Genomic DNA, 17,424 nt, shown 5'->3' with positions numbered 1-17,424 from the left:
TGGAGAGGAATGGGGCTTTCACAAAGAGGAGGATATGAGGGGACATGGGCAATGGGAGGAGAACAACAGCTGAGCAAAGAGGAGGGAAGGAGGCAGTAAAAAAAGGACAAAAGGAGGATCAGCAGTAAAGAGTCCACAGACATCAGTTTACTTTCATCCCAGCAGGAGGCTGCAAGATATTAGGAGAGCCTTTATTAAAACCACCCCTTTTTCATAAGCATACTTTCCCCACAGCCTACCAACAGAATTTTCACATCAGGACTGAAACATAAATGTGCACACACAAGCACATAAGATGACACATAAGAATAAAGATACAGTACACATAAATGAAAGTGTAAGGAACTTAAAACACACTGAGACTAGTTTCTGACAGAATTCCTCCTGTTGCAACAAACTGCTTTTAAAAAATGCAACCTTCCCCTCATCCTGAAGCTCCTATTTTAGCCTAAAGGCATCTCTGCTTTATGCACAGTGCAACAACAATTTTCAGCTATGACTCATCCCATAGCTTCATACACATAGTCTTATGTGCACCTATCCTTGTACACACACTCTAACCTAATCAGTTCCCTTATGATGCCTCATGTCCATTTTTGCCCTACTATACTGCCCTCTAAATTTGTCTCCCTCTTTCTGATGTCTTACCCTTCACTTTTGTCATTTATTCTTCTCCTCTCTTCTACTTTAATGTGCATTACAAAATGAGGTGCAACACCTTATGTGATGCCAACCCAGAAGAGGCACGCGCAGCGTGCCCATGTGGGCATAAGATCTTTGTTAGGGGAACTTACACTCTAAAAAATGCAAAACACACAGATATTAAGGGGAATACCTAAAAGATAAAACAATTTCATACTCAAGTGTATCTTTACTTTACACTCTACAAATGAGTTTATACACAACCACACACACTCACACACTTAATTTGTGTGAGGGTGTTCAGCCGTACATGCTCCTAAAAACTGCTACTGGGCAAATGAACCAGCAAATCCTCCATCTGTAGATGTTACTCTGACAGTGTAGCACAGCAGATGCACAGACTTGACATGAATTGGAAATGGCATTAATCCAATTCTCTCTTTCTCTTTCTCTGTGTCTCTCTCTTCTACTCTCAAAAACACACACACACACACGAACACACACACACACACACACACACCAGCCTTTCAACAACCACCAGGAGAAACTTAAATATATGATTCAGTGCATATGCTCATTTTGTTTTCTTAAACTTTGTGTGAGAGCATCACCTGACACACTTGATCCATCAAGTAAGGAAATGTACACAGAAGCAAGAGACGGTAGAATACATTTAAAAATAGTAAAATTGCTCTGCTGAAACATATGTTCCCATTTTTGCTCCCCAAGCGCCTGTGCTTGTCTCACAGATGGAAATCTTTTTCCTGCACAGCGCTCCTAACACTCACCTTCATAGGTTCCACTCTCTAGCAGGGCTCCGCTTTGCTCCAGTTCCATAAAACGCTCCACACTCACAAAGTTGTAGTCCACCCCCGGCACCTCCCCCTCCTTAGGCTGCCTGGTGGTACCTGCAGGCATAAAGAGAGAGAGAGAGATGAGGAGAGAGGAAAAGAAAGAGTGAGGGGAAGAGGTCAACAGAGCCAATGGGGCACTTGAGAAGAAAAGGCAGGAAGGAAGGGAAAAAGCCCAGAAAAATGGCTGGATAGCAAAAGACGGCTGATTAGGGGCTACAAAGTATATCAGAGGAAGTGGGAGGAGGGAGGAAATGGAACAGAAGAGGCTGAGTGAGGAGTCATCACTTATGATAGCCAAATCCATTCACACAATTGTGTGTGAGTGACAGTGAGAGACAGAGAGAAACAGCTATAGAGGAGCAGGATAAGCATGTGCAGACAGCAAACTGCCATCATTCAGTCCCTACAAGCCAATCCAGTGCTGTTCTAATAATGAGTGAATCAATATGGCACTTTTACCAAGCATAACTCAAACTTCCTTTCACAGCACACAACTATATGCCGATTGGATTATTGTTGAAACAGCAGGAAAGAAGAGGCACCACATAGCCATGCAGCAATTAGAGCCTTCCCACATTAACGCTCTGGAGATCTCCATCAGTGCTGCAGCGTCAAGGCTCAGCTCTGTGATGGCAGCCATGGGAGTTTCAATTTTAATGAGGTGCCGTGTTTGTTTCTCTGCCAAGTGGACTTTAAGCTTAGGCCCAGTGAAGTCCTGAAGCTGGTGTTGATTCTTGCTCTCACTTGATCATTGCTGAGAACAGTCATTGGTCCAGCATGGAGAAGTGGTGCACTCTTACAGCTTTTTCCCTGGACTCGGATGGTATAGATCTAGTATTTGATTAATCAAGATCTAACATTTCTGGACCTGGAATGTTCTAATGTAGATTCAGATGACGTACAAGATTTGTGCATGAAGGGAATAGGTTACAGTAACGCTAGAACAGCACGCCATATCAATCACCTACTTTTATCATAATCAGAAGTGTAAGCAGTTACATGTGGAAAAGGCAAACTGTGAATATGTTGCAGACAGGTTTTCACTCGTATTTTCTATAGCATTTTCTCTAGTCTTCTGAATTTAACTTGTAGTGGAGTATTTTTAATTAAAAAGTAACAAATCTGAGCTCCTCCTCCACTTAGAAAACTCAGTAGAAGTTAGAAAACCTGTCCTGTGGTGTCCCTCAAGGTTCTGTCCTTGGCCCCCTGTTGTTTTCTCTTTATCTGCTCCCCTTGGGGTATCTTATAAGAACTTTTCAAGACATCTCTTATCACTTCTATGCTGACGACATTCAGCTGTACTTGCCTTATAAACCCAACAATGTCTCCAAGTTTTCTATCCTGCTTGATTGTGTGGACTGTATAAAGCGTTGGATGGCAGAGAATTACCTTCAGGTGAATTCAGATAAGACTGAAGTTCTTATCTCAGCTCCTGGCCGTGTTGTTCCTGACTTGAAGAGAAGCCTTGGGTTTTTGTACTCCTCTGTTAAACCTGCCCTATGCAATCTAGGGGTCCAGGCCCTTAGCCTAGACCAGCATGTGAATAGTTTGGTTCTCTCTTCTTTTTATCACTTAAGAAATATCGCCAAACTCAGAACTTTTGTGTCCACAGCTCAGCTGGAAGTGATTATACATGCTTTTGTGTCATCTTGCTTGGATTATTGTAATTCTCCCTTTACATGTCTTAGCAATGCATCCCTGAACCGCTTACAAGTGGTCCAAAATGCTGCTGCTAAGCTGTTGACCAAATCATCCAGTAGATTTCATGTTACACCGATCCTCATTTCTTTGCACTGGCTTCCAGTTAAATGTAGGATCCAGTTTAAAATTCTTGTTACTGTGTACAGGCGCTCAATGGTCAGGCTCCGGTCTATATCAGGGAGCTGCTGAAGCCTTATAACTCCAGCAGGACTCTGAGGTCCTCTGATCAGGGTTTACTGGTTGTGCCTCGTACCAAGTTAAAAACTAAAGGGGACTCTGCTTTCCAGGTTGTTGGTCCTAAACTCTGGAATAGTCTCCCTCTGGAACTGAGAACTGTGGACACTGTGGACAGGTTCAAAAAAAAGTTTAAGACCTATCTGTTTAGACTTTGTCTGTTTTTATGTCATGCTTTTGTATTTATTTGCAATCACTGTTTTGCCTTTTAATGTCTTTTTATTGTTGTTGTTGTAAAGCATCTTGTGACCTCTGTTCTTGAGATGTGCTCTATAAATAAATCTTACTTACTTACTTACTTACATTTTATCCTTTTATTCAGATTTAACCTATTATTCAGCCTTTCAGACGTCATCTTCAGAAAGTCAAGACTCAGAGTTGTATTTCATTATGACACAGGCCGATGTCAGTCACTGTTTAGTCTTCAGCTCATTAACGCTTGTTATCACTCATGACCACAACAGCCTCTCTCTCGTCATGTCCCCTCTTTCCCTGGCAAACACACACATACACACACACACACACGCACACACACACACACACACAAACACACACACACACACACACACACACACACACACACACACACACACACACACACACACACACACACACACACACACACACACACACACACCTGCCTCCTCCTGCCCTCCTCTCTCCAACTGTGGCTGCATGATGCTTTGTACTGCTGTAGCACAACTTGGTGAAGATACAGCAGTCCCAAACTAACACTTCTGCAGCAGCAACTTCTTCGTGCTCCAAAACTTTGTCGCATTTCGATCTGAACTCTTAATGATGAAGTTCAAGTGAGAGCTGATTGAGGGGAGGGGCAAAGCACACACTCTGCTTTGATGGAAGAAAGAAAGGGTGCACTCCATTCATCATACAGGACAAAAAAAGCGAAACATGACAACATTAATTGTTTAATCTTGGAGATCATATTTTAATGATCGTGGGAAGCCAGAATCATAATTGAAATTAGATGAATTGCCTGGCTCTAGTTTTTACCCACACATAAACACTTAGATGTACATGGAACACTTTGTAAACGCGGGGTTAGTCATCCTAAAGAGTGCAGGATCCTCTATGTTTCCCAGAGTGTGATATCTTAATCAGTAGATCTCTATTGATTGTCTGTCACCACTTTGCTCCTGTCGTGCATCTGCTGAACATTTTCCACAGAACTGACTTCATCACTGGGATCTGAGTTGGCAGCTCACGATCACCTAATCAGTAAGGAAGAGATACCAGGCCAAACACACACAGTTTGACCAACACTGCTTTGCTACATGGGTGTGTCTATGTGTACTAGTCTTTTTTAGTGTGTGTCTGTGTGTGCATGTGTGTTTCTTTGTGACTATTAATGGTGGCAAAGTACCCACTGTGCAGTAACAGTAATCCCATCTTTGAGCTGATCACAGCCCAGCTGGATATCTGAAATCCACAACACAACAGGTATAAGTGAGAGTGTGTGAGTGTGCATCTGAGTGTGTCACAATCCATACTGTTTGATATTTAATACAGCTCTGATCAACACTCAGATAAAATTTGATTCATTTGTTAATGGCTACAACATTCCTTTGGGGATACACAATCCATACAACATGACCATACTGTTGATTTAATTGCTTCACAGTTCACACTGCTGTCAGACAGATGTTACCAGGAGACTATGTGTAATGTCCCATGTGACAGCCATGTGATGGTTTGCTTTTTCTTTTTTTCTCCTAGTCTATTCTGTTACAGCTGATGATGGTTGTGTGAATGACAGCAAAGCATTAGATTTTACAAAAGATGGTTTGTACAGAAAAAGCAGCACGTGACAGTCGATTACAGATACTGTTTATAGGCAGCCTTGTTTTTGCTTACACATTGTCAACCACCACCACCAAAAATAAAACAGAATCAGTATATCAGCTGTAACATGTAGGGATGCACCGATCCTACTTTTTAGTTCTCAATACCGATATCGATACCTGGGCTTTGGTATCTGCCGATACCGATACTAGCCAATCCGATCCTGGTATTGATTTAACAATCTCTATTCCTTAATCTGAGGATAGAATCATGTTTTGGCAACTTCAGGCTTTTCTGACTTGATGGTGAACTGTACCTGGGTTCCAAGTGCTAAACCAGAGGCTGGAATCCCTTCATTTCAAGGATCCGGAACAATTAATCCAATAACCTGCCTGCTTTTTCACACTTTGAATCCATTAATAGAAGGTTTCTTACTTCTTTGCAGTAGGCTACAGCTGACGTAAACTTCTTCCTTTGGGCTCCCATTATATTTTTCAGCGCGACTGCCATCCGATGAAACATTACCGCTGCACATGTTGCAAGTTTCCGGCAGAGTTGCTAGCAAAAGAAGCATGCACCTAAACTGCAGAGCCTCTGTAGTTATCCTCCATCATGCTCTGAGAACTGAGATTAATAGATCTGCCATATGGATTGGCACTATATATGGACCCCTTGTCACTGATATCCGATCTAGCTTTTTTAGCCCGATCTAGCCGATATCCGATGCCATGATCGGATAGGTGCATCCCTAGTAACATGAAGTTTGCTCTTGCTTTCTTTACAGCTGAAATGTTAATTCAACCAGTCATTTTGGTGATTGACCACCGATTAGCAACTCTTTTGATATCTTTCACTCATTATAGTCATCACAGTGAGAGCGCTGGTTTGGCCTTGTGGTTAAATCACACGCGCCCATGTAGAAAGGCTGCAACCCTTGAGGCAGGCGGCCTGGGTTTGATTCAAACCTTCACCCCTTTACGGTACAACATTCCCCTTTCTCTCTTCCAGTTTTCTGCTCTATCAACTGTCCCATCCTCCAGGATCTCTCAATAGTGATGATTTGCTGTGTTACTTTTTATATCTCACATTAAACTTAACACCTTTGTTTTATTTGGGGTTTTTTTCATGGTCAGAAAAAATGAGAAAATTGCAGAACTCAGTTTGGGCAACAAATCATTACCTACTGTTTTACAATTGATTTCATCTAAAATAATATATAACCCCAGTAAATATACTGTATATATCTTGTATACTTACATTGTAATTGTTGGATTCAAGTAAATCATGTGACTGTCTATACCTAAGTACATGTCCATTCTTTAGTTTCTTGGTAGAAATGTAAATTAATGTATAATTAACAGCAGTTGTTACCAGTTTTTTAAATTATTTCTTAACCCTGTGATATATTTTTACATGCTTTGGTTTGTGTGTTGATATACTGGATTACATTATATCATAAAGAGTAATATATATCTTCCTCACCCCCTGAGTTGACTCATCACTTCTGTGACTCAGCCTTTACAAAAATTCAACGTTATAAGCCTCACAAAGACTGTGTATATGGAGGGCTTTTGTATCTCTTATATCCACTTAAAGACATACCAATGTTAAGAAGCCTCACAGACCAGCACAATGGAGCCCACTCCATGAGTAATGCAGAATATTAAACTAAAAAATGTATCTTGAAGAGGACCATCCATCGAACATGTAGTGCTGCTCTGAATTCTGCAGCAGCTCAGTCAGCCAGGCGGGGCTGGTCGCCTTCCACTGAGTACAGCTATTGATCTGTAAGATCAGAATGAAATTATTCTGCTGCCCACACCGGAGTAGGCAGAGCTTGCTGGAATACTGATGACCTGCCAATGGCCTTCTCCCACAGCTTCCTTCACTGGACACAGCAACAGAGCAGAGAGAGAGCGAAAGGGAGAGAGCACATCTTGTTGGCTCTGGGCTAGGAATATCGATCAACTATCTGCCAAGGTAGGGAGAAAGTCTGATTGTTCCTTTTTCGGTCTTTCGTTCCTTCTCACATGTTTTTTTCAGAGCAGCCCAGGACATTTTCTCCACAGCTCTCTGCTCGTGCTCCTCCTTAACCTTAACAACAAACACTAAATAAGTGTGAAGTTGACTCTTTAATTGAGACAAACACTGTCCCCAAAAAGTCCATACCCTGTTCCTGCGGCCACTTTTCGCTTTCTGTATCTATCTTTAGCCTTACCATTGTCCTCTTTCTTATGCTGAAAACTCCCAGGTAGAGAGCTAAAATGATAAAAATGCAATCCATAATTTATAGTACCAAGTGAATGAGGGCTGAAATATCTTCAGCTCACTTCAGTTCAGGAGTTTCTTTTTATGTATTTTGTACATTGCCTCAAAAATTCCAGCTTTAATAAATGAGCAGAACAAAGCAGGACAAGCAGCCAAGGTGCTTAAATCAAAAAAAGGAAGCAGACCATAGTAAGACAAGGCGGCTTCCCTGAGCTAAAAGCAGTGGTGCTGTTGGCTATTGGTTGGATGTCATGCTCTTGCTTATAAAGGATAAAGCCAACTGTGAGCCAAAATGATCTTTGCATTGCAATCAGCCAGCGTAGCCAAACCTCTCTGAGATGAAGCTGCAAGTATAAGCACCACAGAGATTTATGGCTTTAATGACTTAAATCTATAATAGCCCAGAAAAGCTGCAGAACTAACACTTTAGGGGTGAAGACATCCTCTGCCTCAAACCATGACTACTGAGCACCACAGAATATTTTTATATTGGTAGGAGTGAGCGAGAGAGTGAAAAGGAAAAGAGGTTACGTAGAAACATAACAGGGAAATTCCATTTGGAGGCAAAGCTAAAATAGCTGGAATAACTCAGCTGAGTGTCAGATGATAAGAGGACAAAGACATTTGCTAAATAATACAGTGGCAGCAGAGCAGCAAGCAGAGAAACAAACAGAGAATGACAGAAAGAAAGGAGACAGTGAGAGATGGAAACGCATGATAGGTGACCCTCACTGTGCATCCAGTAGCAGCAGCAGCAACCTGTGAGTCAGTTTAAGAGTGTGCACGTGTATTCATGTGCATGTTTGTATAATTAGACAGGAAGTCACCAAGTGGGAGAAGCAGAGCGGGGGAGATTCAGATCTAAAAATAGACTATCGATGGCATGATTATCATAATAAAGGGTGGGGGAAGGTGGTCAAATGATATGCTCTCAGCATGAGCATGTGTGGGATCGAGGGGGGTTCTTCAATGTTATTAACTGATACTTAAAGATGTAGGCACACAGTTAAAGGTATAATTTTATAGTTATAGGAGATTCAACTTTATTTTTCAATCCAACACAGCTTCTTGTTACAGAACATGATAAGTGGCATTTAAACCTGAGGAACTAAGCACCCAACCTGTATGAGAAAAACTAGATACACAAGGTCCCATCTGAACACTAAGCTTTGTGATTCAGTGTGTGCTCGCATACAATATATGTATTACATTTGTCTTTCAAACCCCTTCAGGTTTCACTGTATCATCCATCAGAGCCATCAGGTTGCTATGGGAATTGGAGTGAATTTGTTACAGATACAGAGCCAACATTTCATCGTACAGTAAATATAACTATGCTCTAAAAGCCCAACACTCCTTCTTACAGTCACCTGGATATAATGTGGAAAAAAAATCCAACATGTAGGCTTAGACTGGATAGCACACCTGTCCTTAGTGTGCATCCAAACTCCCTTAAAAAGCTGCATATGGTGGAAAATGGACAGGTCTAGTTTCATAATGCATGTCCTGTTGTAGTTTGACCAACATCTTTAACCACGGTTGATGCTTTAGGTGGTTCTTCACAGGTACGTGTGCACGCTGCAGGGCTGAGCACAAACCTTTCCTAGATCTAAATACAAATTCTGAGTTTTTAAAACATGCTGCAGATTTCAACTAAAATATATTAAAATAAAAATGTATGCAATGATGTAAAAGAGAATTAAAATTTTGCTCTCCAGTCTAATTTTCATAAAAAAAAGAAAGTCATAAAATGTTATCTCATTCTGGAGCTACCCATGGGGGAATATGAAGGCAGAAATTGGATTTTAAGACACACTCCTGCAATCTTGCAGACAGAAAAATACTGAGAATACACTGTCCTCAAAACCCTTAACTTGTTTACCCAGAATCCTTTTCAGAACAGAGCATGCAGAGCACGACAGCTAGACAGCGGAGAATGTGAGGACTGTCTGTGTTTGTTTCTGCTGCACATGCTCTGCTTCATTATTCATTTAATTATCCTATCTATCTATCTATCTATCTATCTATCTATCTATCTATCTATCTATCTATCTATCTATCTATCTATCTATCTATCTATCTATCTATCTATCTATCTATCTATCTATCCATCCATCCATCCATCCATCCATCCATCCATCCATCCATCCATCCATCCATCCTCTTGTCCTCTCAATTTACCCTCCTCAAGTATCCTTTCTTTCCCTCCTTCCTCTTATTTCCAGTTTACCTCACTGTCCCTGAACCCATTTTCTCTTGTTGCCTCTCTCTGTCCTCATTACTTACTTTAAAAAATCTGCTCTCTCCTCTCTTTTTGTCACTCCTTCATTCTCTGTCTTGCACATCTTATTCACTCTCATGGTTCACCCCACCACCCTATTTTCCTTCTCTCTTTTCATAAAATGGAATGTGACAGTCTATAAGAGGCATGATGGAGCGAGTGAGTACTCGTACACACACACACACGCAACCTTATTTACACTACAAAGCCCAACTACAGATACAACGATGCAACACTTTGACGGGAGCATCTGCTACCCAAACAACATGTCAGTGCCTGGCAACACAGCCTCACCATGGTAACAAGAGGCAACATCTTTATTAGCTGTTTTGAAATAATACTTATGTCAGATATGACACTGGGCTGTTTTGCAGACACAGTCATTTCCTTATTTACAGTCTTGGAGGACCTCAGCTTGCACTGCAGAGCTGCAGGTCTGTACTTCTTGCTTCTATGCACTTCATCAATCAATTAGTGTCACAGCCCGGCCACTCAGAGTCACACCTGGTTTTCTCAGAGTAATTCAGCCGGTGTTCAAGCCGACAGGTTTCACTGTGATGGGGGCTGCGGGGCGGGAGAACTGAAGGACTTGGATGTCACCTCTCCAGTGTACTGTAAATCTCTCTGGGGACAGGAGGACGCTTTGCCCCCACAGAATCAGTTCAGTGCCAGTCAGCAGTGACAAAGTGTGTGGGACGCATGTGAAATTGGGCTTCTTGCTCACTTACAGTTACAGCAGGCTAACAGCTGCTTCACATGATAAGCAGAGAAACTGTTGGCCATGCCATTGTTTTCTACGGACAGAGAGGTGCAGCCTATGTTGATGTATCACATTGCATGAAAATGCCAAAGTGCTACACTTACAGTTTATATTATTTCATATAATTGACCACTGCAGCTTCTGACCTTTCAAAACACTACCAATGAGAAAACATCTGTGTGTGATGTAACCATGAGCACATGCCAGCAGGGGAAGTATGGCAGAAAAAAAAAGGTATCTTGCGTATTTTAGAGCTTGACACGCAACTCCCTGCACTCCTTTATGTATCAGAACCACCGTAAGCCGAGCCTCTAAAAGTAGCACTTAGCTCTGCCCCCTTGTACCTTCATGAGCACAAGGGCCTTTTTTAATATGTGAAGGCAGCTTAGGAGTTACAGCCGGTCGTGGTTATACACATTTTCAAGTGAACTGACAATAAGATCATATTTCAAAGCTTTATAGGCTGATTGAGTTGTGATGAAGAACTGGAGCAGACATCTGGACATTTAATAAAACACAGCCAGTTATCTCAATGACTGTTAGCATGACAGTATAACAAGTAATAAAAACAACATTATCTTTGATTGTTAAAGGAACACCTAGTTTGGGGAAACACTGTCTTATTTGCTTTATTGCTAAAAACTAAATGAGTAAATCAATACTTAACATATGTGAATGGTAGATATGAGGAGAGAGCTGTTGTTTGGGTTAGCTTAGCACAAGAACAGAACACAGGGAGGCAGATCATTTGATCTTATCCAGAGAAATCAGCACATATGTTGCTGATTATTTGCATCAATTGAGGTAAAAAAAAAAAAAAGGAGGCCTTTTTTGGCTGTCTCAAAGATCATTGCTTTACTACTTGCAGTTGCCAGGCAACCAGAAGATATTCAAGGAAGTTTCTGGTCTTTACTAACATATAGCCCATAAAACAGCTACAAAGATTTTGTTTTTAGTGTTTTTGTATAGGTTAAACAAACAACTATAACATGTTTATGGATGGTATTAAATGGTTGTGGTATGTGGATTCACTTGACAAAAAGAGCACAGATGGCAGGTTTTAAGTTTGAATGCTATGCTTCATTAACTGGCTTTTGCTTCATTTGTTACAAGACAGACGTAAGATGTTAGCATTGATATTATAGAGCCAGTAACGTTGAAATGTATAAACTTCTATATTTAAATAGTACAGTTCTAAGTTTGCAAATTAGTGTTGGGCAACTTCAAGTCACTAAGAGGGAGGCTCTAGCTGTTGTTTGTACATATATGCACCAAGTAGGATCTGAATGGATCATGTTCAAAGCCTCCATAGTGGAGAGATTGCTTGAGGCTGTGGCTTGAAGTGCGTTGGTGCCTGTCATGGCAGTAACCTTAGAACCCTGTGGTGGACACCAACAGTGAGGGAAGCCATCAGGCTGAGGAAGGAGGCCTTTTAGGCTTGGCTCCCCCAGGGTTCTCTGGAAGGCGCCTGGTGTAGATGAGATTCACCCTGAGATGCTTAAGGCTCTTGACATCGTTGGGTTGTCTTGGCTGACACACCTCTTCAATGTCGGGTCAGTACCTGTGGAGTGGCAGACCGCTGTGGTTGGTGGTTCTCATTTTTAAACAGGGGGCCGGAGAGTGTGCTCCAATTACCGAGGTATCACTACTACTTCTACTAACACTACTCAGCCTACCAGGAAAAGCCAAGTCTAGGGTTCTGGAAAGGAAGCTCAGGCCTGTGATCATGTCCCTTGGGGAGCCTTGTTGAGGTTACTGCTGGAATATGGGGTTCCTGTACCGTAACTGCGAGCCATCAGGTCCCTGAATGACCAAACTAAGAGCTGTGTCCGCAGACTTGGCACAAAGTGAGACATGCTCATGTGTTGGCTTCTGCTAAGGTGTCCGATTGTTTCCAAATTCTGTTTGTAATTTTGATGGACTGAATTGTAAGACTCCTCCCTTTGGAGGTGTTCCAGGTGTGTACACCTTGAAGGGGGGTTCGGTTGAGACCCAGAGAGGGATTACATATCCAATCTGGATCCCCTAGGAGGTGCTGGAAAACGTTGCTTGGGAGAGGGATGTCTGGGTCGACCTGCTTGGACCGCAGCCACTGAGACCCAATTTTGGATAAGCGGATGAAAATGGATGGATGGATGGAGTACGGTTTTTCTGGAAATTTCTTGATTAAAATGGTGCATTTATAAATTTGCACCTTAGTGTTGGTCTTTGGGTCAAACTTCAGTACTCTGAATGAATTATATTGGATGTACCAAGCACTGTTAGCTGAAATAAAAAATGTACCAATGTTTTAATTCTAAAAGAGCTAATTACTTGATTATGGTAGAAAATTAATGAACTAAATGTATATTTAAATGTGACTATTTGACTATTTGAACAGTTCCACACATCTACAGATTTTCAATTGTGAAAGTGTTAAGTTCCTTTTGCAGTATTGAACGAATTATGAGCTTGAGGTCACACATAAAGCAAAGGTGATGTCAACTTGGACATTGTTCTGACATTTTTTTAAATGAAGCATGAGTAAAAAACTCTAAAAGACAGGACTTTATGGAGAAAGGCACCACTCAATAGAACCGTGTGATCCCAATCAATTCAGGTTGGAAACAGCTGCATCAGCTCTTCAGCTTCTTCAATGAAGCAGCTGTCTGCCAGGTTCACCATCAGATGTAAAGACAACTGTGCTGCTCAGAGGATCAGCGTCTGGCAGAGCTGATGCCGGGGTGACATTGAGAAATGATCTCTGTACTGAGGTGTGTCCTGTGGTGATGAAAATTAACACTGATAGGCTGAGCAGACCCTTTGCAGAGCTGGCTGGTGCAGGAGGACAGTGGGGGTCACAATAATGCACACGCAGTGCTGGCGTGTATTGTGTGGTTTGCAGTGTGTGCAGATGTGTACATGTGTTTGTGTGGAGATGTATAGACTGACCAAAAAGAACAGTCTAAGGTGTCAGCATTCAGCGACCATTACAGAACAACACCCTACTCATCAATGCACATAACTCTGACCTCAGAGGTAGAACAGACAGGAAAGTAAGGCAAGGAGGTGGGGAGGTAACTGGAGCACAAATATAAAGAGCTCCAGAAGAGCCCCTTTTTGTGATTAGCAGTGGAACAAGATCATCATAGCAAGAAGATATAAAATAGATGAGATGACACCTGTCCAGAGCTTAACAGGCGAAGCACTTTGCAAACATAACCAATTCATTAATCATGTTCAATATTTGCTATTTCCATTCAATGAAATTCATATCATTCCCATGCAGTTTCTTTCATCTGTGGAAAAACATTAATCCAGTGTGCCAATCAAACTGCAGGGAGCAGAGAGCCACATCAAAGCATGTCAGCCAGCCCTTTAACACGAGCAAGCCAGCAGGCAAATCACCCCTTTAAGGAGAGAGTCCCTGGGGGATAATGTAGCTCTCTCTCTCTATCATACCCACACAGACAGTTTAAGGGCAAGCTCACACACACTGGAAAGAGATATGTGTGTAACACGAACATTCCTTTTAATTAGCCTATTAAATCTCAACAAACAAATAGAATAATCAGAGTATCTGTTTACAAGAAATCACATACATGTACTTTCACATACTGGATGGGTTCACAAAGACGAAGCTACAACAGATCTGCTCCAGAAACAACATCACTCCTCTGTCAACTGCTTTAAATTATTTATCGTAAAGACAAACATCCTCAAATAACTGTAATCCCTTCCGTCACTCTCCATCATCATCCTCATCAGTCAATTTTTGAATTAGAGTTAAGGCCCACCTACATCAGCACTTCAACACCTGCAACATGCCAGACTACAAACATGGTTAAACCTTCAATTTTAGAATTCCTTTTTTTTCTTCTGCTAGTAATTAAAAACAATCACACAGATGGAGGTGGAAAATTTGGAAGCTTTCTGCAGTGCCAACTCACTCACTGATGACTGTGAGGAAATAGGTAAAACCTACAGTATAAGGCTGACGAACATAAAGTTAACAACTATAATTGTGTTCCTTTGCTTGGTTCCTTTTTAACTCTTGAAAGCATAACTAAATTCTATAAACAAGCTGAAAAAAACAAAGAATTGAAGACGTTTTTTATAAGAGGGTAGCATTGTTGGTCCCCAAACAATATCCCAGCAGCCCTTTAATGAACAAACCATTATGGAAATGTAAAAAAACAAATCTGCTCACTGAGGAATATTCATAAAAGTATGAAGTGAACATGCACTAATGTTAAAACAACATCAATGATATTTGCCAATCTGTGCACACTAGAATGCAAATGTTGTGTGCACAAAGTACACTGACCAGATCAAAGTAGGCAACAAATCCGTCAAGGTCTCTAAGGACCCTGTAGAACCCCTATACTATACGATACTATACTATACTATACTATACTATACTATACTATACTATATACTATACTATACTATACTATACTATACTATACTATACTATACTATATACTATACTATACTATATACTATACTATACTATATTATACTATACTATACTATACTATACTATACTATATTATACTATACTATACTATACTATACTATACTATACTATACTATATTATATTATACTATACTATACTATATTATACTATACTATACTATACTATACTATATACTATACTATACTATACTATACTATACTATATACTATACTATACTATATACTATACTATACTATATTATACTATACTATACTATACTATACTATACTATACTATACTATACTATACTATACTATATTATACTATACTATACTATACTATATTATACTATACTATACTATACTATACTATACTATACCATGCTATACTATACTATACTATACCATGCTATACTATACTATACTATACTATACTATATTATACTATACTATACTATACTATACCATGCTATACTATACTATACTATACTATAAACTACTATACTATACTATACTATACTATACTATATTATACTATACTATACTATACTATACTATACTATACTATACTATACCATGCTATACTATACTATACTATACTATACTATATTATACTATACTATACTATACCATGCTATACTATACTATACTATACTATACTATAAACTACTATACTATACTATACTATACTATACTATACCATGCTATACTATACTATACTATACTATACGATACTATACTATACTATACTATACTATACTATATTATACTATACTATACTATACTATACTATACTATACCATGCTATACTATACTATACTATACTATACTAAAACTATACTATACTATACTATACTATACTATACTATACAATAATATACTATACTATACTATACTATACTATACTATACTATACTATACTATACGATAATATACTATACTATACTATACTATACTATATTATACTATACTATACTATACTATACTATACTATACTATACTATACCATGCTATACTATACTATACTATACCATGCTATACTATACTATACTATACTATATTATACTATACTATACTATACTATACCATGCTATACTATACTATACTATACTATACTATAAACTACTATACTATACTATACTATACTATACTATACTATACTATACTATATTATACTATACTATGCTATACTATACTATACTATACTATACTATACTATACCATGCTATACTATACTATACTATACTATATTATACTATACTATACTATACTATACCATGCTATACTATACTATACTATACTATACTATAAACTACTATACTATACTATACTATACTATACCATGCTATACTATACTATACTATACTATACTATACTATACTATACCATGCTATACTATACTATACTATACTATACTATAAACTACTATACTATACTATACTATACTATACTATACTCTACTATATAATATACTATACTATATACTATACTATACTATATACTATACTATACTATACTATACCATGCTATACTATATACTATACTATACTCTACTATATACTATACTATACTATACTATATACTATACTCTACTATATACTATACTATACACTACTATACTATAAACAATACTATATTATACAATACACTATACTATGCTATACTATACTATATACTATACTATACTATACCATGCTATACTATATACTATACTATACTATACTATACTATACTATATACTATACTATACACTACTATACTATATACTATAATATACACTACTATACTATATACAATACTATAATATACTATACAATATACTATGCTACACTATACTATATACTATACTATACACTACTATACTATATACAATACTATACCATGCTAAATTATACTATACTATACTATACTATACTATACTATACTATACTATACTATACTATATACTATACCATACTATAATATAATATACTATATACTTTACTATATACTATACAATACTATGTTCAATACTATACTATACTATACTATACTATACTATTTACACTACTTTACTACATACTATATACTACACTATACACTACTATACTATATACAATACTATAATATACTATACTATACTATACTATACACTATACTTTACACCATACAATACCATACTGTACTATACTATACTATATACACTACTATACTACATACTATACACTATACACTGTATAATATGCTATACTATACTATATTATATTATACTATACTATACTATACTATACTATACTATACTATACTATACTATTATACCATACTATACCATACCATACTATACTATACTTTACGATAATATAATATGCTATACTATACTATGCTATACTATACTATAATATACTATATATACATACTATACTATACTATACTATACTATACTATACTATACTATACTATAGTACAA

General features: G+C 38.5%; 1 protein-coding gene across 5 annotated transcripts in view; it reads right to left on the bottom strand.

Annotated features, from left to right (window-relative positions):
* LOC117814304 (membrane-associated guanylate kinase, WW and PDZ domain-containing protein 2-like) overlaps positions 1–17,424 on the bottom strand; it is an 88,958-nt gene that overhangs the window by 39,507 nt on the left and 32,027 nt on the right. For all 5 annotated transcript variants that reach the window (XR_004631550.1, XR_004631552.1, XR_004631551.1 and 2 more), the window contains exon 3: positions 1,431–1,550. Coding sequence is in view for 2 of the 5 variants with exons in the window: in XM_034685558.1 (XP_034541449.1) it covers positions 1,431–1,550 (120 nt within the window). In the remaining 3 variants the exon portion in view is untranslated. The remainder of the gene's footprint in view (positions 1–1,430; positions 1,551–17,424) is intronic.

Source organism: Notolabrus celidotus, chromosome 6, assembly GCF_009762535.1.
Source record: "Notolabrus celidotus isolate fNotCel1 chromosome 6, fNotCel1.pri, whole genome shotgun sequence".
Taxonomy (NCBI): domain Eukaryota; kingdom Metazoa; phylum Chordata; class Actinopteri; order Labriformes; family Labridae; genus Notolabrus; species Notolabrus celidotus.
The sequence above is the reverse complement of the archived record's forward strand: the minus strand, read 5'-3'. Positions and strand labels throughout refer to the sequence as shown.